General features: G+C 36.3%; 1 protein-coding gene across 18 annotated transcripts in view; it reads right to left on the reverse strand.

Moving 5' to 3' along the window:
• Positions 1 to 26643, reverse strand: part of SVIL (supervillin) — a 172524-nt gene that overhangs the window by 27325 nt on the left and 118556 nt on the right. For 14 of the 18 annotated variants that reach the window (XM_087712569.1, XM_087712568.1, XM_087712560.1 and 11 more), the window contains 9 exons: positions 24360 to 24609; positions 21778 to 22330; positions 19307 to 19496; positions 16190 to 16322; positions 9862 to 9909; positions 9304 to 9381; positions 4155 to 4302; positions 2569 to 2658; positions 2403 to 2489 (listed from right to left, as the gene is read on the reverse strand). In XM_087712569.1, the coding sequence (XP_087568695.1) occupies positions 2403 to 2489; positions 2569 to 2658; positions 4155 to 4302; positions 9304 to 9381; positions 9862 to 9909; positions 16190 to 16322; positions 19307 to 19496; positions 21778 to 22330; positions 24360 to 24609 (1577 nt within the window). The remainder of the gene's footprint in view (positions 1 to 2402; positions 2490 to 2568; positions 2659 to 4154; positions 4303 to 9303; positions 9382 to 9861; positions 9910 to 16189; positions 16323 to 19306; positions 19497 to 21777; positions 22331 to 24359; positions 24610 to 26643) is intronic. The other 4 variants (XM_087712576.1, XM_087712577.1, XM_087712565.1 and 1 more) reach the window with 2 other exon arrangements.

Raw genomic sequence — 26643 nt, forward strand, 5'->3', positions numbered from 1 at the left:
GGCTGCTTCCCATGAAGAGTGTTCAAAGACTTCAGCTAGTCCAGAATGCAGCCGCGTGAGCGATTGTGGGTGAACCTAGGTACACCCACATTACACCTATCCTCCGCGAGCTGCACTGGCTTCCCATTGGTCTCTGGACACGCTTCAAGGTGCTAGTTGTTACTTTTAAAGCCCTACATGGTATCGGACCTGATTACCTGAGAGACCGCCTCTTGCCAGTCACCTCCTAAAGACCTATTAGATCCCACAGACTAGGCCTCCTCCGGATTCCATCTGCCGGCCAATGTCGGCTGGCGACCCCCCGGGGGAGGGCCTTCTCTGTAGCTGCTCCGGCCCTATGGAACGATCTTCCCGTTGAGATCCGGACCCTTACTACCCTTCCGGCCTTCCGCAAAGCAACTAAGACCTGGCTGTTCCGGCAGGCCTGGGGCTGTTGAATTATCCAGCCCCATTCTATGTTATGACTGTTGATGAATTTTAATTGTTGTTTTTATTTTTGTACCCCCCCCCCTTCCCTTCTTATTGTTAGCCGCCCTGAGTCTTCCGGGAATAGGGTGGCATACAAGCTAAATAAAACTCTAAACACTTTAAACTCTTTAAATAACTCAAAGAGTTGTAAAGTGGAAATTGACAAATTTAGAAAGTGTACAAAAGGTTGTCAGCAGTCAGTGGTTTTCATATGGTATGACACTTTTAAGAGGAAACAATGCGCAATGCAACTTCTTCGATGTCCTGCTTGTAGACTGTCTACAAGTATCTTGTTGGCAATACTGGAGAACTAGCATTATAGCTAGATAGCCTGGTCTTATACTTTAATCTGAAAGGTATACTAGTTATTTGACCATGAATTTCCTATTGTTTGTATGCTAGACAAAGATTTATAAGCAAACTAGAAGATTAAAAAAAAAATTGGTTGCAGAAACAAATGGAATTTTCTCTGGTGAATAGAGAAGTGATGACAATTTTTAGCTCTCACAGCCTCAATGATCAATGAGTAGGGGCTATGGGAATGGTTACCTGGGACATTTGAAAACACCAAGTTGGAAAGGGCTAGCAACAAGATGGTCAAAATGTATATTCTCTCACTCGAGCAGCATTTCATATAATAGTTTAACAAAAAATCAGTTGCTTTAAGTAAAGGTGAACAACACTCCCTCTCTCTTATCTATTAAAAACTGTAATACCGTCTAAAAGAAGATGGCAAAAACATGGTAGCAAAAATCTATTTTAATTATTCATCCTGCCCCTTTAGTATGAAGTAACTAAACCAGTGGTAGTCAACCTGGTCCCTAGCGCCCACTAGTGGGCGTTCCAGCTTTCATGGTGGGCGGTAGGGGTTTGCTGTAACTCTGCTTTATAAATTTTATAAAGTAAAGTTACTTCCCTACTTTATAAATCACAATTACTGTGGAACTGGTGGGCGCTTAGAAAATTTTACTACTAATAGAGATACAAAAGTGGGTGGTAGGTATAAAAAGGTTGACTACCCTTGAACTAAACAAACGACCATGGTGTATGTCAATCAGAAACTCAAAGATTAAAGTTCAAAATAATCTACGTCTCAGACATGTTTGCTCCCTAACTGTCATGAGAAATATATTTTGTGTTCTCTGGAACATCATTATTTTTCAGTTTTGTTTTTTTTTATTAAAAAAAATAGCAATAGCAATAGCAATAGCAGTAGACTTATATACCGCTTCATAGGCCTTTCAGGCCTCTCTAAGCGGTTTACAGAGAGTCAGCATATTGCCCCCAACAATCTGGGTCCTCATTTTACCCACCTTGGAAGGATGGAAGGCTGAGTCAACCCTGAGCCGGTGAGATTTGAACCGCTGACCTGCTGATCTAGCAGTAGCCTGCAGTGCTGCATTTAACCACTGCGCCACCTTGGCTCTTCTATAGCCTTCTATATAGCCATTATAACATTTTCTAATTTAGTTATGGTTAGCAGGAAGACTTACTGTAGCAATTTTTAAAATAAAGAATACTTATACTATTAATATTTCTGTACAAATATATATATATAAACCATTTGAAGCATTGTATTTCAAACTTGGAAACTGTGAGGGCTTCAATTCCCAGCATTCCACAGTTAGCAAATTTGCTGGAGAATTACGGGAGTACAAGTTAATATGTCTTAAAAGTTTCTACGTGTGAAAAACGTATGAAAATATTTAGATCATTGAATATTTTGAACAATGAACATTATCAAGCATGAACTAAATGTATATGTTACATCCTACAAGGTGCTATCCATCTGCTTAAGAAAATACATTTTTGCTTATGAGTCTTTACTTATAATTCTTAATATAGGCCATAGACCATTATTGGAATAATGTGTACATTTCTTTACGCAGGACAGCAAATTAAAAGACAGGCTGCCTTCTTAAGACTTTACAGACCTTTGTTGTTGAGTCTTCCTAAGAAAGTTTCCAGTTTATCCAACTTCATGTCTGATTCTAACTGCATATCTGGCCTAGCTTCAATTTCTAAAGAAAATAAAAGTAAAAACAATCAACTTTTTAAAAAGAATAATTCAAACTGTTCTTACATATTTTAACGACTTACCTTCCAGGGGTTTTGAAATAGAGGAGGTTGATTTTAGTCTGCTGCAGAAAGGAGATGTCACTGAAGAGACGGCAGTTGGTGATGCTAACCCTGTGGAATAATAAAATACTTAATTTCATATCAAAGAATGGATGTTTCCAATTTTCTGCACAATCTAGTTTTCAGGCATGCCCGAAACTTTTCAGGCAATCAAAAAGGGCTGGCATAGGTATATTCCTTGAAGGACATTAAGAGACTCTATTTCTGAATAAATTGTGCATTCACCAAATGCTTAAATCAACTAAATAAGTAAAATGTCAGATTCTGTGAATAATAGGCAATATGGGTAGCTTTTAGGGGAATCAAACAGAATTTTTGAAGATACAAATAACCCAATTCCTTGCTTTAATATAGTAATTAAAAAGATGAGCAATTGCTGGAGCAATTGTGGCAAATCTCCAGAAACATATTTAGGGTAAAGCACATGTTATGTTTTCAAGGCAGTCTTGCCTAGCCTGTCTAATCATATTGCAAGAAATCACTGAAATATGCTAACAAAATAACATATAGCTCATTGAGTTCTAGTTTTTGTTAGATCTTACAATTTGCCATTTCCATGGTCTGCCAACATTTCCCAATATTATAATTTAGAAGATCTAATAGTGATTGACACCTCTGACAGAATAACTTTCTTTTTTCTCAATGAGGAATCCTTGAAGAAGTTTTAAGGACTTCTTTAAAATTTCATTCTAAATTCTCTAGAGTGCTTAAGAAATAAATCCATGGGCATTTGTGCCTGGAGGCTCAGTTCTAGCCTACCATTTGCAGATTGTTAACTCCTTCTGTGCAAATGTGGCTGTTGGATAGAATAAAAAGTTAGACTATACAAGTGAATTTTTCACCTTAATGTTAAATATTGTTAAACTATAATACCAGGCAGCCTTATATACAAATGATTGTTGGTAAGGAATATTAATGTTCTAACTAACTAAGCAACATCTAAACTAGATAAAAAGCTGGCCATGTGTTTCTATTTTTTTAATTGGGCTTTCACAGACAGCTGCGCTCTGAAGAAACCAAGAAAATTTCTTTATTCCTAATAGAAAAGCCCATCAGTTAAGCTGCTGGAAGAAAATATAAATGCATCGTAAAAATAGTATGATATTTCATTTAAGTGGTTTCATGAGATGTAATCAGTTCGCTCACTCCAGTATGGTGTATTTTGTTTCTCATTTCAATGGAAACCTATTATGTACATCAAGATATAAAAACATTGCAGACTTGAGAACAGAAATAGTTTGCGGTTTCTGCTGCTGGTGATATTCTGCCCAATTGAATTTTAAATATCACTGAAATGACTACTTAAATAATATGCAGATCAAAATAAAAAATTATGAAGGCAACATAAATCCTTGGCAAAATCTTTTTGGGTTGCTTCAGGTTTCTAACTTTTTAAAAATCCAGATACACAGGATAAATTTACTGATTCCTTGTTTTTAATTGTTTTAACTGTTTTACAATTGTAAGCTGCCCGGAATCACTTGGATGAGAAGGGCAGCTATAGAAATTGAACAAACAAATAAATAAAATTAAATAAATTTGCTGACCTTTTTTAACCATTCTGCCAGCCACTGTAAACTGGGTAGAATCGTTCGATGCTCCCTTGCCCTTAGCTTTCCAAGCTTCTTCTCGAACACTTATTAATTGCTTTCTTTCTTCAATTGTCATTTGATTTTCACAGGTATCCACATTCCTCTGTTTTTTTTCCAAAGAATAAATGTAGTTATCAATATTTTATATATCTCTTGATAGGATTAAGTGATTAGATTAGGGTTTCAAGTGGCTATACTAAAATTTTGAACTTTAAAGATTTCAAAGTACTCTGTACTTATTTTCTTTCATAATACAATTGAATCGAACAAAAGTCCCTTTTTTGGCCTTCAAGGTACAATGAATGCATCTATAAAACTGTTGCAAAATTGTATCACAGCCTTGATCTGCTTCATATACGATGATCTTATCCAAGGCTTCAGTCATGGATATTTTCCCCCTCACCTGCCATTTAATCTAACTGGAAATGCCAGATATTGAATTTGTAATTTTCCAAATAGTCTGTCCTATGGGAATTGTTTATTTTCTCAAAATTATATCAAAACTTGTTCCCAAGCATAGTGTGCAACAATAAATAACCTGGTTATTTATTTAATTTAAATGTCAATAACCTTTGTATGTTTAGTATTTGGTTGATTACTATGTATAGTGCCTTTCTATATAAAGAAAAAATGACAGTTGGTAGTTTGGGAGAATACAAATTATGCCTTTTTCAGATAAAAGCAATCCATTTATCAAGCGGGGTTCCACCACAAAGCCGCGGTAGACAAAAGCGCGCTCGACGAAAGCGCGTACGTGACATCATCACAGCGCGATGAAAACATCGCGCTGTGAGCGGTAAATTTAAAATTAAAGCGAAAACCTTACCCTAACCCCTCCAAACCTAACCCTAAACCTAACCCTAAACCTAACCCTTAACCTAACCCTAAACCTAACCCTAACCCTAACCCTAACGCTTAACGTAACCCTAAACCTAACCCTAACCCTTAACCTAACCCTAACCCTTAATCTAACCCTAACCCTAACCCTAACCCTAACCCTAACCCTAACCCTAACCCTTACCTTTATGTGAATCGGCTTGCTTTAATTTAATTTTAATTTTAATTTAATTTATTTTTAATTTTTTTCGTCGCGCTGCTGATGACGTCAGGTACATGCTTTCGTCTACCGCAGTTTTGACGGGTCACGATCAAGCGGTAATATTTCCACTTTAATCAACAATTCTTCAGCAGTATTCATCTGCATTGCCAACAACTGTATTATCTTTCTTTTAGCAGAAATGTCACAAGAAATAATTTTCTCAAAAATATTAACTGGTGATTTTTTTTCTTAATTTGCGTGTATATGGACTAGTTACCACTTGGAAATGAATGAACCTGTACTTCGCTTATTGTAGAACAACCTCAAGATTTAGAGAGAACCATGTAGATTAAATACTAAGAACTTTTTAAACTATTCCTCCAACTTATTTCACTCATTGCTTTCTGCACAACCATGTGATTTGCTACATATTTTAATTAAAAATGAAGGCAGAATAAAATAAAATATTTGTTATATTTAATGGTCCTTTGCCAAAGTGTAGGATTTCTAATAGAATAAAATCAGCTCAAGTTTTGTGAGCACCTGGGAATTTTTTCTATAGAATTCTTTATAGAATAGAATAGATTTCTTTATTGGCCAAGTATGATTGGACATACAAGGAATTTGTCTTTGGTGCATATGCTCTCAATGTACATAAAAAGACAAGACACATTCATCAAGAATCATAAGGTACAACGCTTAATGATAGTCATAGGGAACAAATAAGCAATCAGGAAAAAATATCAGTATAAATCGTAAGGCTACAAGCAAGAAGGACATGTTAAAAAAATAATGTTATACATTTTTTATTAGCTATGTGCTAATAAATATTTACTAGTCCAAATGCAAAAAAAACAAAACACCAGCTAAATCCTGAAAAAAACAAGGATTGCCACATAAGTTTATGCTTTTATAAAAACAAGACAAATATACATCAAATTCATATATTCTGTTATAAACAATATAATCCCACTAAAAGATGTAGACCATCAGTTGAAATAAGAATTTTTCTATAAGAGCCTGACAAAATATTCTGTATTTGTAGAATCATAAAGCACATCCACATACCCTGGATTCACTTCCACTATACAACAAAAAAGAGCCATGTATTATATTATGCAACTAATAGTACAAATGATTCTTGCACAAATGAACAAAATCATACAACCCAAAACTTCCCCCCAGAAGGATGCAGGACTTCTATTGACAAAAAGTCTCACTTGAGCTTTAATGAGTATACAAGGAGCTATATGTCAGAAATTGAAGGACATCAGGACAAAGAATCAAATAGGACTATAGCAACAAAGTTAATTAATTAATTAATTAATTCAATTTGATGCTGCCCAACTCCAAACAACTCTTATATGTTTGGAGCCATGATGGCATAGTGACTAGAATGCAATATTGCAGGCTAACTCTGTCCATTGCCAGGGATTCGATTCTGACCAGTTGAAGGTTGATTCAACCTTCCACGCTTTCAAGGTTGGTAAAATGAAGACCCAGGTTGTTGGGGGCAATATGTTGGCTTTGTAAACAGCTAAGAATGCTGTAAAGCACTGTGAAGCAGTATATAAGACTAAGTGCTACTGCTATTTGGCATTAAAAAATAATTTAAATATTACCCATGCATTTTATAGTAAGGATCATTAACTTGCAATCACATGTTCTGGACAGATACCTTTATCCTGTCATCTGAATAAGATAAGATACAACTGAATAATTTATCCCTGTCTCATAACCATAATTCTCATAAAAAGAATTGCTTGTACAAACAATTCAGAATTCAATAAAATAGAAGGCATAAAGTTAAGATTATTCATTCCTGAGGTGAGAATATTTGGTAAGATACCCCAGAGATGATCTACTTAAGATCATATTAACTTTTGACCTTATAAACAATGCTGAAATGCTTCATGATGGAAAACACAAATATACAAAAAGTGATCTTTGGGATGGTATCTTAGCTCACAAATATTAAAGGAAGAATACAGAACAAAGTGAAATAAATGCCTTACTGTATAAAGTAAAGTCTATTTCTACAGTAATGTAAATTTTAATATACCATATTTTTTGGACTATTAGATGCACCGGTGTATAAGATGTACCAAGATTTTGAAGAGGTAGGTAAGTAAGAAAAAAAGTTTTTGCCTTCCCTCAGCCCCCTGAAGGTTTCAGCAGCGTTGGGACAAGGCAAAAATGCCCCTGTTTCTGCCTTGCCCTGGTCCTGCCGAAGCCTGCAGAGGGCTGCTAGGGGCTGAGGAAAGGCAAAAAAGCCTCTGCTTTTGCGAAAAATGGATTGTTTTTCACAAAAATGGGATTCAAGAGGCTAAAAATGGTTGCATTCAGTGTATAAGACACACTACCATTTCCATGCTCTTTTGGGAGGGGGGGGGAACAGGTGCATCTTATACTCCTAAAAATACACAGCCTATAAGTGCCATTTACACCCATTTGAGTCTCTAGATTTTAAAAAAAACCCTCACTTCATATAAGTAAAATCCAGCCACACAAATAATGCATGTGCATATTCTGAGAACTGTGCCGAATACAATGATATTTGAGATCATTGCTTTTCAAAACTGCTTCATTTCAGTGATTGCTAAGCCAAAGAAACAGGCAGAAAAGTCAATATTTCACCTTCCATCTCCAAAGATGATGGTCAAACTCCTTGGGGGGGGGGGAGGTTTGGTTGTGTCAAACTAGCACTATTGACTTAAGATAAAAGAAATCCAAGTATCAGAAAGAAATACAGCACAAAAATAGGGTCAGAATTGAAGCAGGGACTCCAAGATCTCCAATCTGAATTGTTAAGGCAATACAAAGAGAAACTATCATACTTAAGGTAATTTAAATCTAGAACATCAAGCAATGGTTTGTGTTTGTGATCAAGAACTTCATGTCACAATGGTGCCTTCACACTAATAAATGTTATTTTCAAAGATAATGCAAAATAGAATTTGCAAATCTAGCTACCAACCCAGAAACTTGGTTCAAGCTTCTGGATTCTTATACAAAATGTTCCTAGGTATATTCAGAAGACTTGAGTTTGTTTTAGAGAAAAAGAGCTAAGAAATATCCAGAATAATAACAGAATGTTGACTGAAGATATTTATTGTGGAGAATGTGATTAGGCAAACTTCTGAAGGTTTTTTTTTTTTTAAAGGGAAATTAAAACAATTTCACTGGTTCTTTCTGGACTCATTTTTTCCTTCACTAAATTATTTTCATTGTTATACTGTAAGATTATTAAAGATTTCTAAGAATTCTTGTTTTTTTCCTCCTTAAACTTTATCAGCTTGTGGGCAGTGTTTGTAACTGATCATATGCACATCACTCTTGGAGTACCTTTGACTATGTAAGTAGTGAAATATATTAAGCAAATAAATCATAACTTCCACTATTGCTGCCTTCTTTAATTTAGGATTAAAGAGATAAGAAATTTATATCTATAAAATGTACTTTATGAAGGTTTCTATCACATTGCAGTTCAAAATGTATTATGAATTCCTAATCTGAAAGCAAACTCTTATATTTTTAAACTATTGACTTTACAGATTATGGAGTCAGTTTGATATAATGATTAAAGCACCAGGCTAGAAACTGGAAGACTGAGAGTTCTGGGTCCTACAAAATCAGCTGGGTGACATTGGGCCAATCCTAGGAAGAAGGCAATAGTATAGCCACTTTTGAAAATCTAGGCAAGAAAAGTGTTAAGGCTGATTGGCATCTCTCTCTCTCTCTCTCCCTCCCTCCCTCCCTCCGTCCCCCCCATTATCTTTCTCTCACACACTGTATATTGGAAAACAATGTAAATGACCTGTTATGCTTATTATCACTGATGTCTAAGAAGTGAGCTAGAACTGAAAGTACATTTTTAAAAAAGAGAATGAAGAGAAGAAATGAGTCTTACTCTATACAAATTTCTCCAACTATTGATATATTGGAATACAATTCTAAGAACTTCCAGACAGAAAAGATGTGATTGATATACATGGAGGTGGGGAAACCTTTGTTGAATAAGTGCTCAATTAAAGACCTAGCCTAGAGTATGCAAGATTTGCTCACCTGATTAATAGGTATGAAGGAATGAAGTTTATGGGCAGCAAGTATAGCAGGAGAATAAGTAGAAGCATAGACAGGTTCCTATGAACGGGGAGCAGAAGCATAGGACAGAATTAGAAAGACATGGAAACGATATGTTAGACAGTTAGAGAAGAGAAGAAAAGAAGAAATGAGTTTACATCAAATAATTGATGAACGTTCTTACACTCAAGTGTTTCAGGATTTGTCAATCTAGCCAACGTGCTTGTAATAACCAAACAAGAAAATCCATGCAAGAATGTTAGACTTATTATAGCCACTCAGATGCAGCCATAGAAAGAATTAGTGATGAAGGATTAGTGATGATAGAAAGATTTGAAGAAAGCAAGCATGGAGAATGACTTTTAATCACACCAGCAATACTTTGGCTAGTAATGTATTTGGCTCTTGCTAGAAACAAAGAAGTGCCCATAATTGTGATGCACCACTATCACATAGTGCTTGAACATGAAGCTGGCCATAACCAGAAAACAATAAGCCTGCGTGCCTAGAATAGCTGCTATGCATTCATGTCAGGCTTACCCAAAGAAGCTTAGATATGGCTTTATCATCTGAACCTCCTCCTTCTTCCTACAGGTTGAAACAGACAGGAAACATTGCAGAGAATGAGAGAAGGGAAAAATTGGAAAGAACTACCTTGTGGTCCTGAATTGTAAGGTTTCTTGTCTAATTAAGAGGTGACAAAAAGAGGAAGAAAAGCTATCAATGTCAACAGGCTGCCAACTGATAGCTACAGGGACAAAGCAATTACTAACCACTTCTTTTTTTAGAAATATATTCATACTTTAGACAACAATTTAAAATGGTAACTTCTCCTTCTGTTCAATTTTGTCAAGATCATTTTTAGTAAGTTTTGAAAGATTAATCTTTTGCAAGAGGCATTTGCTGGAATAAAGTATAATTAAAATTGTTTGGTTTGGTTAATCTTATGACATAATGACCCCCAAGCTTAGTGGATAATCTGGTGCTCAAAATGTAAATGTAATAAAGAGTGGCCATTTCATTATTGGAAAAATTAATTTAATAGAGAGATTTTTTTTGGTGGGGAGAGGTCTTGTATGATTGTGAAACTATGGAAAAAAGGAAAAAATTAAAACACAAAGAGAATGTGAAAAAGGACTTTTTCAGATACAATTTTACTCCTATCTGGATGTTTTAAAAATATTAAACCGATTACAACTTCATAATTTCCATACTAATGTATACCATACAACTTAATCTTAATTTAAAACATTTGCATTTAGAAGAGTCAAGGTTAGACTTCACAGCTATCAACTTTTGAAATTCCTCATTCTGAAATATTTTATTGTGAGATAGCCCAGACAGGAAACATACCCATATGTACTAATTCTACTTTATTGTAATGTTACGTTAATAGAATCTTGCAAATCCAAAAGTACATCTTTCCCCTTCACCCTTATAACCCAAGAAACTGAGGGTCCTTTGTGAGATGTGTGCCATCTCCCCCAATTTCTTCTATGAGCTCATCTGCCTCTTATTTGATCATTCTGCTGGCTGTGCCTCTTCCTTCTGTCTCCCAAAGTCATTCCCACATACCATTACATAAGTATGCTAAAACAATTGAAGGTGGGGTGTTTCTTACATTATTTCAAAGTATTAACATGCCTAAATATTTTAGGACTGTCTTTAATTTCTAGATAATTTGCAATCTTAACGAAAAGGTTACTAATTAAAGTTTATTCAAGCATTGGTGGCACCACTTTATTGTTTAAAACGATTCCAGTTTTATTCCAATGAAATTTAATTTAATGGTTATATTTTTTTTTGTATCAAGGTTCATGCAAAACATATAAGGAAAAAGTATACACTGCTCCAATTCTACCTAATAGTGTGCACCAACAATAACAGCAACTCTGATTTGAATTAAATAAAGAAGTTATCACCAACTATTTGTCAAACAATTCTCAGCATGATTGTTATAGTACTGACCCATAATTTAAGATTCTTTTAAGCCATAAAGCCAGTTGGAGTAATCTTAGAGATGCTTTTTCAGAAAAAAAATCTCACAAATATTTAGAACTTTTAATTAATACATGCAGTCCAATGGTGAGATTTGGACAGTTTGCACCCATTTGTGAGAACCGGTTGTTAACTTTCCAAGCAGTTTGGAGAACTGGTTATTGGAAGAAATCTTCTTTTGTTTTTTCCCCACTTTACAGGGCTAATCCTGAAAGGAAGGCAGGAAGAAAACATTCTGGTGTTGTTTTTAGCCTAATCTTTATTGCCCTGTTTACAGAAACTGCCTCTCCGGTTAACCCTTATTACATTGTAACAACTAAGGTGAAGTGCCTATCGACTTGAATGATGTTTAGTTGGCCATGCCCATGCAGTCACACAATCACCAAGCCATGCCTACGCAGCTGGTCATTAGGGCAGAGAAACGGTTGTAAAATTATTTGAATCCCAACACTGATGCAGTCTAGCATGTCAAGAAACACCGCTCTTTTCAGATTGGGTTCATTGCTAGCTCTAGAACTGAATCAACCATCTCTGCCTTGATACATGACCCAAATAGAGATATGGGGCTTTATTGATGTTGATTGTTTGGTCTGTAATTTTCATAGCTGACTAGGGTATTCTCTGGGCCTGTTTCTATGAGGGGACTGGAAATGTTGTGTGGTACTATTTTCTTCCTAATTTGAAAGCATTGTCTCAGGAAGTAGAATTAGGTGACTCTAACTCTGCTCCCAGCAAGCAACAGTGTAAGATGTCACATGACACTACTTATCAGTAGCATTATTCATGTTAGATGTTGTTAGTAAGCTAACAGCATTCATCTCTTCTTTTCCTTATGAATCAGGAGAAGTTGGATGCTCTGAACTACAGTCTGGTTGTACTGACGTAGTGGACAAAATAAATAAATTGAGACTGAATTCTGATAGAGATCTTGTAAAGTAGAATCTGCTTGTTCTACATGGGTTTACACTTTCAGAAAGAATAAATACATAACTGATGTGTTCCTAAGGTCATCAGAGGATGAAATAATCTCTTGGGTCTGGACTGCCTATTACCAGTTTTGGTGTTTCCCAAACAGGAATAAACCTGTTTATTCCCAGGCAGGAAGAAACCTGTTGTAAACTGAGATTTAAATTATGTAACATGCAGAAATCATTGATCAGTTTGCTCAATGGAATACCTGGCCACTCACAAGATACACCTCTACTGAAAAATGACTGTGGCTTCAATTTCAGAGCAAATTTTAAGTTTTGCTTTTTAGATCCTAAACAATCTCAAATTTGGAAATCTAAATTTACACCTATACAAGTAAATCAATTCATACACGTTTTAAACAAATGTGTTCCTGTTTCAAATGTCTGGCTGACGCTTATGGACACTTCTGTGTAGCCTCAATTTCATTCTGGAGTGTCTGCACATTATTTTGAAGCCAGCCATGAAATTATGTTGGCTCATACTGGCCCAATAATCCAATGAAAATCTTCTAATCTCCATGAGCAAATAAATGCTTCCCACCAGAAGCCAGTCAATAAGAATGCAAAAGACATAATTCAGTCTTGTCCCTTGAACTGTAATAAAGTCTCTCATAAGAACAATCCCCTCATCAATATCCCCCCCCCCAAAAAAGCTAGCAACCATCCCAGTTCAATCCCTTTGTTAAAAAACAACAACACTTCTGTACTTGTGTAATTGCACAGAAGCTGATTGGGAAAGCTTTTAAAAGCCGCTGTTGAATTCTTCTGAGAAGGAAAGATATGTAGAATGCTGTATGCACAATACCCACCTCTGAAGAAATTAATGTGCAATTTTTCTGCACATTTAAATAAAGAGGGCTTCTAGACCAGGGGCGTCAAACTCAATTTAATTGAAGGCGGCACCAGGATTGTGTTTGACTTGGGGGATCAGGGTGGACATGGCCAGGGTGTTGTTTTTCATTTCCCTACATGACTCGGCTGCACCAAAGGCTGACTACTAATGACGTGCTTACACCCAAGAGTTGAGAAAGCTGATGAGGCAAGAGCTATGCCAAAAGAACAATGGTCCACTTGCAAGTTTCAACACTGCCCCAACCCCAAAAGGATGTGTTTTGCCTTGACTGGTACAGAGACAGAAGAACAGCTTACTCAACCCTTACACATGCCAGCTTTGAGGAAACAAGCAGGCGGGGAGCATCTTCTGAATGGCACAACATTTTTGCATTGATCTACTTTAATCATTTATCCTGCTGTTAAGAGAAAAAATATTTAAGCATAGCTTTCTAAGGAATAATCTTAAATGTCCTATTTGTGCTAATCAGGAAAGATACTAGCAAATCCTGATTTTTGGCTACCATTACATGATAGTCCTCCCACAATGAACCCCCCCCCCAAATTATGCGTTCATGTGTCATAGTGTCTCATGTGCCTTCAAAATTTCCTTCTGAGATACACATCACTATTTCATACAGAATTAGAGCCAGATAGGATATACTGAATTACTAACTGCTATTCTCCACTGATATCCAAAACATTTCATCCATAAACTACTCATAATGGAGGGGTTTCAGAAGGTGCCAAAATACAAGTTTTGAATGAATGAATGAATGAATTTATCTGTCTGTCTGTCTGTCTGTCTGTCTGTCTGTCTGTCTGTCTGTCTGTCTATCTATCTATCTATCTATCTATCTATCTATCTATCTATCTATCTATCTATCTATCTATCTATCTATCTATCTATCTACCTACCTACCTACCTACCTACCTACCTACCTATCTATCATCCACCCAACCCACCCACCCACCCACCCACCCACCCACCCACCCACCCATCCATCCATCCATCCATCCATCCATCCATCCATCCATCCATCCATCCATCCATCCATCCATCCATCCATCCATCCATCTATCTATCTATCTATCTATCTATCTATCTATCTATAACTCTGGAAAGCCTAGAGCAATTTCAACCAAACTTGGTATACAGATGACTTATTCTCTGGAGACAAACACTGTGGGAGTAAGATATCCCTGACATCCCTTGGGGAGTATGTTCTATTAAGATGCAGCCTGTTGTGCCTTTAAATGTCTTCTATTGTATTGCTGCAAAATAGGTTCTATTGTGCAGCGCAGTGGAGTTGCCATGGTAGTGGCTTCACAGTACTCCACAAGGGGGCTCCCTCTGGTAAGGGAGGAAATCCTATATTAGAAATTACGTTTGGTCTGGACATTTCCCCCCCTATAAATAAATACCAGGCAATGTTGGATTATCAGCTAGTTATAGAATAAAGCAGGGCTAGTCTGTAGGATGCAGAAATATGGGCTGGTTGGAAGAAAAAAAAAGACAATGGGCAGAGCCACTGGGATATCCCAAACTAGGATGTTAGTTGCAAAAGCAGCTGAGAAGTGAAAGCAAGGAGAATACAAGATAGATAGATTGGTGGCTATGCCATGACAGGATATTGGCAATGGATGAGTGGACAGGAATACACTGGCAAGATTGGGAGTGGACTGACTTGTGGGATATACATGTTGGGAATTAAGTTTAGGTTTAGGTTTCGTTTTATTTATATGCCGCCCTATTCCCAGCGGGACTCAGGGCGGCGCACAAACCCAAGGAGGGAAAGGGGAACACACAAAACTACAAATACAGGCATTTAAAAACAACCAACAGCCACACAGATCGAGGGGGGAAGGGAACTCATCAACCCCAGGCCTGCCGACACAGCCAGGTCTTGACGGCTTTTCAGAAGGCCTGGAGAGAGGTGAGGGTCAGAATCTCTGCGGGGAGTTCGTTCCAAAGGACTGGAGCTGCCACAGAGAAGGCCCTCCCCCGGGTAGTAGCCAGATGACATTGGCTAGTAGACGGAACCCGGAGGAGGCCAGCCCTGTGTGATCTAATGGGTCTTTGGGAGGTAATTGGCAGCAGGCGGTCTCTCAAGTACCCAGGTCCAATATCATGAAGGGCTTTATAAGTGACGACTAGCACCTTGAAGCGTATCCGGAGACCAATCGGTAACCAGTGCAGCTCGCGGAGGATAGGTGTAACGTGGGTGTACCGAGGTGCACCCACGATCGCTCGCGCGGCTGCATTCTGGACGAGCTGAAGTCTCCGAATGCTCTTCAAGGGCTGCCCCATGTAGAGCGCATTGCAGTAGTCCAATCTTGAGGTCACGAGGGCGTGAGTGACTGTTGCGAGTGCCTCCCGGTTCAGGTAGGGACGCAATTGGTGCACCAGGCGAACCTGGGCAAATGCCCCCCTGGTCACAGCCGACAAATGATGTTCTAAGGTCAGCTGTGGGTCCAGGAGGACTCCCAAATTGCGAACCCTGTCTGAGGGGCGTAGAATTTCACCCCCCAGCCTGAGTAATGGAATACTAACCAAATTGCTGAGAACCTACATAAAACCAAATCCAGGATGTGATACAGAAATATGTGTTCAGAGTATTTTGAAACTTGGGGAGAGATGAAATCCTAATATATGAACAGTTCTAGATTATATCTTACCTTCTTATAAAACCATAGAAATAATGTATTGCTTCAGAAATACTTAAAGAAATATAAAAATACCAAACTTTAAAAGTATAGAATTTATTGTACTTTAAAAGTACATGATTTACTGTAGCATATGCTTATAAAGATTGTTTTTGACAGATTATTGCATGAAATATTGTATAAAGATGACTACTTTTGGCAAACCAATGAGGTTACACAATGGAAACCATATAAAACACTTAAATTTATGGTACGGCCAATCTAAATACTATGAGTGATTTAATATTGTGTAATATATGGAACTTTTTGTCTTTTTAGAACTTCTTTCCCACTATGGAAACTTTTGAAGTAAAAAAAGAACATTTTAAAGAGGAATGCTTTCTAAATATAGGGAACTGTACCTTCTTTGTAAATAGCTGCTCCTTCTCCTGTAGTTGAGGGCTACATTCAGTGCCTAATGCTCGTCCATGCTCCGTTTTTTTATTCAATCTGTTTTTCCAGGCTTCCTCACCACTCTTCTTTAGGAGTGCCAGCCTAAAGAAAAGAAAAATATATGGACTTGGTTGGATCTATGAATATAAATTGTGTGAAGTAACTAAATGTATTCCATTGAGAATTCCATTCAATAATGGAGACAAAGCAAATTCTGACTTTCAGAAACCTTACTCTTTGACATAATCATACTTCATATTCTTTTCTATACGAAATTTTTTTTTTCGTAACTAACCCATGACACAATCCTTAAATAAAAGTAATATTACATAGATACAATGAATCCTGGATCATTTAAACATCACATATGAACAAAAATTCAGTAATAAGTGATTTTAAATTGTTCTTTTGAAAAACATATCAAGAGTTGTATTTATTCTTTTAAATACTAAAATGGCATTCTTCTTCATCTTATTTTGGGCGTGACCCAATGAAACTCAGACTGGCAATTAAAACTAAGAAAGAAAAGACAAGAACGCTGGTGGTGTGGTCCTGAGATCTACCATGCCTTGGTCAGACACCACTTGGAATATTGCATGCAGTTCAAAAAGGATACAACAACAACTTGAAGCAAATTCAGACACGCCCTACCAAATAGTGAGGTCTGAAAATACTCAAACATAGGATGTTCTATACTAAATGAAGATGTCCACTCCACATTTAAGAACTGGCATCTCAATCTTGATCATATCCTATTCCAAAATCCGAAATGTCTGTACAGGTAGGGACATTAGTGCTGTGAAGGTGCTTTTAAAGAAGGCCATCCAAAAATGCAACATTAGAATTTTCAAAGTAAGATTGAGAAACGGAGCACCACAACAGAGGACACTGTCCCAATTCAGTTTCCACTTGAACTTTTTTATCTCAGGGCAGATAAATGAATTCAAACATATTTTTCTATTATAAATGGACTATTATCCTTCTTTCATTTCATGTTCCTTATATTTACTTTCTGTTTTCCCTTACAAAAAAGGAAACCTTAAGTGAATTGACATTATACAAAAAGGAATGTTAAAATACAAATAAACAATATAGAATATTATCTGCCATGATAAGAATTACAATATGATTATAAGCAACCTGGATTTGGCCCTTAAAAAAATGACATATTCCAATTATCGCTGATGCAAGACTAACGAGCAATTTTATCAATAAACAAGAAGATAAAAAAAGATAATTTACAATGGAGACAGAAATATACACAGCTGTACCATCTATTCCAGCACCCAATTAGCAAATCACTTGAACTTAATCTGACACCTCTATCATAATCTACACGCGCACTTGAGTTTTGGTACAAATATGGGTCCATACCATGGTTGGATACAATTATTCTTACTTTTCCTTTCCAAAACGGAGTGTTAAGTTATATGTTCAAAGATATAAGTTAGGAGAAACAATGCTACTTCTTGTTCAAGAGAGATTGATTTTCCTCTCTTTGAGGGATATAATGTACTTATAAGAAGCCAGGCTGCAATAGACTGACATCAAAATTAATATTCTCTGTCATTTGCCAGCCATTGTTTTTCCAATCCCTCCTCCAGAAATTATGACCACCACTTTCCTCCATAGGAGATTTTATTGGACAGATGAAAACATTGGATTTTTAGCGACAATTCTGAGATGACAACACAATATTTCCCCACCAGGAAATTTATGAAGGTGGCAAACTTTGCACTGGTGACTGGTCTTATGACCACAATTGACCCAAATGTTTCTATTCCAAGTGAGGTTTTCCTCCATTTTACAACCTTTCTTGCCCCAGTTGTTAAGTGAATCCCATCAGTTTATAAGTTAGTAACACAGTTGTTAAGTGAATCTGGCTTCCCTATCGTCTTTGCTCATCAGAAGGTTGCAAAAGATGATCACATGATCCTAGGACACTGCAACTATCGTAAATATTACTAAGCATCTGAATTTTAATCATGTGACCATGGGGATCCTGCAATGGTTGTAAGTGTGAAAAATGGTCCTAATCACTTTTTACAGTGCTATTATAACTTTGAAAGGTCCCTAAACAGATAGTTGTTGAGAACTACCTATAGTCCCAGTTCTTCATGCAGCCTGCAAATGTTACTTTCTTGCTTGCTGTATGAAAATCTTGACATCTTGACATAATTCTGAAAGTTACTAAAACGATCAAACTACAGTTTTACTTTGCAATCCTGCCATGGAAAAAACGATGTGTGGCCAATAGCTGTATTGGGAATTGTATATAATGTATGCTTAAAAGGAAACCATGCCAAGAGAGCTTAGATTTTGCACAGATGTGAAATAGTGTATTGTAACATGTTCATTTGTTCAATTGCTATAATTCATTCTGCTTCATCATATGGATTGAGCAAGCATAACATTTTTTTTTCAGTTCGATGCCGACAACATACCACCAAAAAAAGCTCTTTGTTTAAAAAAGAAGAGTAGGATACTCGCTAAATGCTGGATTCACAGCTATATTTTGGCTACAGAATAACTGTAATATGCAATTGTTTGGTTTGCTCTCCTTAAAGTTAACCATTTATTCAGCTGTCTGATTAAAACCACATTTCAGATTCTGTTTTCTCATGTTTGCAAGGATGGCTTAGTTAACAAATTAACTATCTGATAGGATTGTGGGTCATGTTATTCTATTTTTAGCAGTAAAAAAAAGGTGCCTTAAAATATGCAGAGGTACCTTGGTACTCGCCTACTTTAAAACTCATCAAATTTGGTACCCTGACGCATTTCAATGTGAAGATTAGGTCGCCTAATGCTCATCATTTGTTTGGTACTCAATGTGCAAGCTAGAACTACTAGGTCTCAGCTGCCTCGCAACTTGCTACAAAGGGTCATGTGCTAAGTCACATGGTTTGTTTGGTACTCGCCGTTTTTCAGTACTCCCTCCGCCTCCTGGAACCAATTAACGGCGAGTACCAAGGTACACTATATAGATGAAGATTGTCCACAAGGAATGGTCTTCTGTATCATTACTAAACTAGACTCCTCCTATAAATAAGAGGACAATCATACACTCAGAAGAGTCTATTTACCTTTCTTTAATGGACATAGTTTTGCTGGATGCATCAAGGGTGTCCTCTGTTATTTCAGCTTTACTGTCACTAAAGCCTTCTTTTCCTAACAGCTCAAAGGTTTCCTGTTGCCTACAGGACAGCACTGCTGCTGATTGAGAAACACTTTCTGTTGCAGCTGCTCTAAACTCTGAAGATGGTTCATCAATCTCTGAAGGGGAGAAATTCATCATTAGTGCTTCATTGCAAGAATCTCCTGCATATTTTGCATCAATTAAATCGATAAACGACTTCTACTTTTTAATATGCCTTTATAGTACTCATAACTAAATGTTAATGCTTGTCCTCACAGTTAATAGATTACTGCAGCTTTTAAAATATGATAAAAAAATCTTCCAAGATTGACTTCCTGGTGATTACATAGAGCTGTATAATGTCTGGATGTGGTTTTTCAACTTTCCAGACAGATTTTCAATCTTGGTGTGCCTTGGAAAAGATGACGCTGCTTTGGATGTGGCATTATGATTTTCACATTTCCACGTGCTGCAAGCCACAAATGCTAGCCTAGAAACCAGGATACTGTGAGTTCTAGTTCCATCATAGGCATGAAACCTGGTTGGGTAACTCTGGGCTTCCCTATCTTAGCCCAACTTACCTTACTGGTTGTTGTGGAGAAAATAAAAGTAAGGAGTATTAGCTATGTTCACTACTACGAGTTATTTATAAAAATAATAGAGGTGGAAAAATCTAAAATAATAACCTTTTATAATTTAATAAACATAATAATCTAAATTAATCTCTAAAAAATAACTTTTTTTCCCAAATGCCTGAAGTGCTAAGCAATTGTAATATAACGCTATTACTTTTTCAATAAATTTAATTTCAAATGTTCAATTCACTGGGCAATAGCGATTCTGATAACCTTTTATATTATTCAAGCACTATTTATTTTCATAGTTTTTATTAATATTCCTAAGAACCTTCCAATTTGTCTGGATTAGTAATAACAAATACTTCTCAGCAGGTGGCAGCATTGAATTGACCTGGGTTGATTTTAGTCCTGGTTAGATTTTGGATGATAGATCCAAAGCCCATGGACTATTTGTGTTCCTTGCTTAGTACTTCTGCTCATAATAATATAGAAGATAAACGTAATCAGAATTTGTATCTGTAAGACTGCCAATTCAAAGTCACTAAATCATATCACCCTTAGTTCAAATATATAAAATAGGCCTCTATACAAAGGTAATTTCTGAAAAGTTGGGTTCTCCATAAGGTGATTGCAAAATATCTAGTAGGTTTTTCCTGATGAACAAATTGGCACTTTTCATCCTATATCACATAAAAAAGGAACTGTGAAAAGAATACTAGATTTCTTACTATAGGTGAAAGTTGACTTTTCTCAATTGTTCAGAAAAAAAATACTGTCAGTTTGTTTTAAAAATTTGTTCTGTAACACTATAATGTGATTGTTGGGATTGTTTTATTGCCAGGGAATAAAATAATTGCAGCGTGAAAGGTTTTTATGTCTTAAACAAATAGTCTAATGATTGTTTTTAAAAAGGTAAACATTTAGAACTAAATATCAATCAGTATCAACTGCATGTTAGCCCTTATTCTTATAGTAAGACATATGTTTTAATATGTTGTACAAATATTCAAATACTTATTTGGTTCACATATTATGCAAAGCCATAATTTACCTTTACTAAATCTCAAGGGTTTGATGTGCACAATAAATTAAAGCATAAACCATGGTTTATAAATAATGTCACTGAATAAAACATTACTTTATAAAGAAATGATTTTGAATTCGTTTTTTAAATCAGTAAAAGTATTTCAGCAAATTTGCATTAGAAAAAAAAAGACGAATAAAGAAAAATAGACCTTTTTAAGGTAATTTATCTTTATCTTTATCTTACCCTGTGCTAAGGTGAGTGGCCAATAAAATTTATAAGTAAATAAATACAATTTTGAACATAACTTGAGTTTTAGAAATTTGGTTTTCCGTGCCTCTGGGGAGAATAACACATGCTATACTGTGATTTTTTCCCCCCTGGAAAACGTATGGAAGATTGATATTAAAATAGCATCATTGATTTTATTAAAGAGGAAAAATATCTAACTGCTACATTTGATAATCAAATAGATTTCCTGAGAATAACTACTAATAGGTTATAATCACATATTGAATTTAGGACAGCTATATTTAATTGATTAATCAGGCAACAAACTAAAAAATGTATTCCAGTTAATCAGGCAGCTTTTTAAAATGCACATTTTAAACACAAGAATTTATAAAAGGAAGGAAGGGTATTTTTAGATCATAGCTTACAAGGCATGTTGCTTCAATCCATTTCCTATCATTTCATTTTCATTTACACATATACAAACACACACCTTCCCTGGGAGCTAAATGCTGATTAAAATTCGTATAATGAGAAGATTAAGATTTATTTAGACAAACGAAGAACTGGAAGTGAACCATTTACCTCTTTGCAGTGTTGAGTCCATAGCAATTCCTTCACACTCCATCAGCTCCTCAAAGGACTGCCCTTTGACTCCTTGTTTCGCTGGCAGGATGTCAATGACCTTTTCTTCAGTACACTGACAAAGAGACTGTGGGCTAAGCAATTCCATGCTGTTTTTTCTTGGGAATGCATATTTCATCTCTTTGTTGTAGTCTTTATCAGGAAGAGGATGTGGGGGCTCTTCCTCAAAGGAGCTATGCTTTCTTACGCCATTCATTTCCCATTTTGCAAATTCCTTGGGCTCTGCTTCTTCATGGTCTCTCAACTGCTGATTGTTCTCTCTGATTTCTGCCACAGGCTGCCGCAATTCTGTTTTTGGGGTGATTTTTAATGACAAATCCATACTTTCCACTGAAGGGTGGTACTTGAAATCAGGTTTACCGGTCATTGGATCTTCGTCTGCCTTCACGTGGAGTTCTTTATTAAATAATGGTGACAATGCAGATATCATGGTTGACACAGATGTTATAGTAGTTGGAGACAGAAGACTGAACTTCTCACTGTCACTTTGTACCTATGGGATGAGATATAGACTTGAAACTGGTTGTCTACAAGAAAAACTGTGTAATAACCAGCAATTATGCTAGCTATTCATTATTGTAACCTTTCAGATGCTGAGCTGGCAACATGATTGTACAGAAGCATAAGGAAACTAGTAAAAATGAGATAGATGAGAACAATTGTGTTTTCTGTTCCTCTTCTGCCATAATTCCACATTTTTCAAATGCTGCTTCTGAAAACAGTTGCAATTCAAGATTCTCCATGGTTCACTTTTCATCAACTGAGAAGTATATTTATTTACAAACCTACTTTTCTTCACATCTTAACAAACCTACAATCATATAGGTTGGGTGATGAATGTGGGAAATCAGAAACAGAAGTGGGAAATCTTGGACCTTTCCTAATGTTGGATTAGAATTTTTATTGCCCCAATTTCTGATTAGGACAGCTAAAGTCAAGCATTCATCTGTAAGGCCACAAGTTCTCTATCTGAGGATTAGAAAGAGAAATTGGGTTTCAGATTAAATATTTCATTCAGCAGAAAACTTGCTGGGTGACTTTCAGATGAAAGTTTTCCAATTAAGTCCATATATCACACTAAATCATCATCTGCTTGACTCCGTTCAGCTGAATTAATAAAGAACCGAATAGCACAAAATACAAACAAATGACATTTTGGTTTAGCATAATATATGAACTCATACAATCTAACTTTTAAAAGTTCTGGGAAATAAGCATGGGAAAAAGGAATTGGTGAGAACCTTGTATATAAGTTGGAGGAACAGTAAGATAAAAATATAATAGTTTAATTTGAAAAAAATACTTTGCACTGTATTTTAAGTATTTATGTACATGGTCAGGAAGCATTAGCTTTTATATTTTAATTCTACAATTAAACTACTGTACACATATGCTTAAGCTACTAGTGCTACCACTTTTAAATAAAATGTATAGAATGTACCAGGTTTTTAAAAATATTATTTGCTGCAGAACATGATTATATCCAGATTAGCTCAACACACCTATGTCTACATGGGTCAATTATACTTAACTTAATGTTAAAAGAAGATATTTGCTACTTGTATGATTTTTCAACACTGAAAGCTAGTTTAGCAATATTGATCACGTACAGATGAAAACAAGATAGATACAATTCTTGAATAGGCACTGGTCACTGATCCTAATAAAAATTGTGTTCAATTATTGGGTGTAACAACAGTGGCAGGAAACAACTTGCATATAAACCAAATCATCTAAACCCTGAAGATAAACACAGTCCATGGTTACCCTATTTATAGGCAAGTTGGTTCCATGTAGCAGCTGGGCTTCTAAAGTTAAATTTCCAATATGGAAAAAAATCGTGGTGTACTTGTACCTAAACCAAGAGGGATTTATTTTTTACCTAGTAAACAAGTTTAGAATTAGAGAGCAAGTACACAGCTTTGGGAGTTCAGGGCTAGAATTGTGATTAGAACTTGAGATCTGCTTAGGACAGGGGTGTCCAAAGTCGGCCATTTTAAGATTTGTGGACTTCAACTGGGGAATTCTGGGAGTTGAAGTCCACAAGTCTTAAAGTGGCCAACTTTGAACACCCCTGGCTTAGGATAATACATCACAGCACATTTTCCTGAATAAGACAGATTTTAACAGTTTCAGGTACTTCAAGAACTTACAGAATTTATGTGAGGCAGCCTTTGCATTTAGAAATTTAGAAAAGCTTAGGCAGAGCACAGCTATTAGGTACCGTTATAACTGTCTTATTAAAAACCATGTCACTTCAATGTTGTACTGTCTTCACCAGATTGAAAAATTATAAATAATTTTGTACAGATAGCTACTTTGCATTATAAAAAAAATTTCTTTGGGTGTTTAAAGTCTGTCTCATGACAAGGGGTCATCTCTACATGCTGAGACACTAATCACATAGCTTGATTAACAGCAGTAGAGCTGCTGTCGGATGAAGTGCTGGACTACATTTTTATGTGATTTTATGTGAAAGAGGACATTAGATTCCATGTGGAAGAAAACATTTGCATTTGTACCTGCTCAACTTCTCCAAGGGTGACAGGCTGAGTTTGATAACGAGCTTTCGATCTCCTTTCTCTGAGATCCCTCTTCTTTACAAAGACTGCCTTTGTTATCGGTTGAGACAATTTATTAAATAAGGCCATCTTTTCAGCCAAACTCAGGGTGGAAGAATCTGGTTCTCCAGACTGATCTTGCTCAGCAGCATCTTTGGCTTCCTTTATTTCTTCTCTGATTGATGTTTTTTGATGGGCAGATGCTTGCAGCCTTAAAGGAAACCTCAGAATTAACATCCCTAACAGGTTTAATAGCACATGAAACATTTTTAAAAGATCGGGAAAGCTTCGAACAAGACCTAGGAAGAGTCAGGAGCAAAGTGTTGGCAACTTGGTTTTGTGCAGCTGGATATGCATTATCTTTTCTTAATCATGTATTCCACATTTATCTAAGGCCAGTGTTTTAAAACCCCAAAGAGTCACAACAATCTTATCTATGCCATGCACCAATTTACACTGTGTAGCTAAATATCGTAAATCAGAGGGTATATAATCTTGATGAAAGGCTCTTCTGCATTCTCAGCTATTAAATTCAACATTTCTTCTTTAAAACTCTCATTTTGATTCTTATTTGTTGTGAACTTAGCAAGACATTTGTTTCATTTTCATAGTAACATGCATAAAAGAATACCAAACTTGAACCACATTTTACTTTTGCTTCGCAGGAATCCATTTTTAGGGCGAGGGATATCCCTCCACCTTATCTAGCCTTCCACTCACTGCCTACAATTTAAGAAAAAATAGTGACTATGCTAAAACAATATCTATTCTGTTGTTACTGCTTATGCGGTCTTTCAAGCTTGTATCACCAACAAAAGGAAGTGGGGTAAACATTAATCTTTGTGCAGCATGCTCAATTCATGGGAGGGGCAGGAAGAACTGAGTCAGATGTTTCGTAAGATCTATAGTGAGCACCACATGCATGGGTTTCTACATGCAAAACAGGCAACAATGACAGCAACACTGTTACATGGCAATTATTCCAAATTCTCTATGTTGGTCTGGGATATATGTATATGTTTTTGTGTGTGCATGGGCACATATGTAATATATAGAGAGACAGAGAGAATGAGTCAGGAAACTCTGGCAAGATTTCTCACACTTCAGGGAAAGTCAACAGAGTAGTAATGGGCATTAATTGAATGCATAATGCTTACGGCCTGAATCAGCTTAAACTTGTGAGATCAGTGTAATTAACTTTCTATAGCAATAGCAATAGCAGTTAGACTTATATACCCCTTCATAGGGCTTTCAGCCCTCTCTAAGCGGTTTACAGAGTCGGCATATTGCCCCCACAATCTGGGTCCTCATTTTACCCACCTCGGAAGGATGGAAGGCTGAGTCAACCCTGAGCCGGTGAGATTTGAACCGCCAAACTGCAGAACTAGCAATCAGCTGAAGTGGCTGCAGTACTGCACCCTAACCACTGCGCCACCTCGGCTCTAATATAAATATATAATCCTATATTTTATTCTTTTGATTAAACACAAAAGTTGAGCAGTCCTCAAGTATACTTTATTTATTATACACAACTTTTTTTATCTGGCAGAGTAAATTAAGAACTATATTCTCTTCCAGATGTTTAATCTCGCTAACCTCCTGCTTGGATTCATCAATCCCATTTTCCATTTTCACCTAAGCTATTAAGTTCAAACACATTCTCCCAATAAATATACGAAGACATTGGGAAGCAGTCAAGAGTCATGGAAGGATGAGCCACGATGGTCTATGTTGTGGGTAAAAAGATATTTGTTAATCTATCAATTCATCTTCGCAATTTAAAAATGACCATCTGGCAAAGTCAGCTACAGTCAACAGAAACAGAAATCCCAATAAAGTCACTGGGCTTTAGAAAAATTCTGAATTGTTTCTTCTCACCATATTTTTAATCTTTCAGTTCTGTCCCTTTCAGTTTCTTTCACAAGTATTAAACAGCTGAAGGGCAACCCAAACAAGAAGAGGAATTTATGCTTACACCTATAGATGGTGCAATTGTTCATCCTTCCATTAATCTTTCTAACTGTTAAGGGACTGGAGACAGAAAGTAAAGGTCCTATGAGTATATCTGACTTTCTCCATGCGTTTCCCCCCTTTTATATTTGAGAATAAGACCTTCCCCCTAAAAAAGAAAAAAAAAATCAGATACTGTGCCTAATCGAAAAGCTCTTGAATCAAGCGTGCAACAAGCAAAAATGTTTGACTGCTTTTGCAGTAGACAAAGAAAGGTTTTTTTAATAAGAAAGGC

This window comes from Thamnophis sirtalis, unplaced genomic scaffold, assembly GCF_051295495.1.
Source record: "Thamnophis sirtalis isolate CommonGarterSnake01/CBP01778 unplaced genomic scaffold, rThaSir2_p1.2 scaffold_4, whole genome shotgun sequence".
Taxonomy (NCBI): domain Eukaryota; kingdom Metazoa; phylum Chordata; class Lepidosauria; order Squamata; family Natricidae; genus Thamnophis; species Thamnophis sirtalis.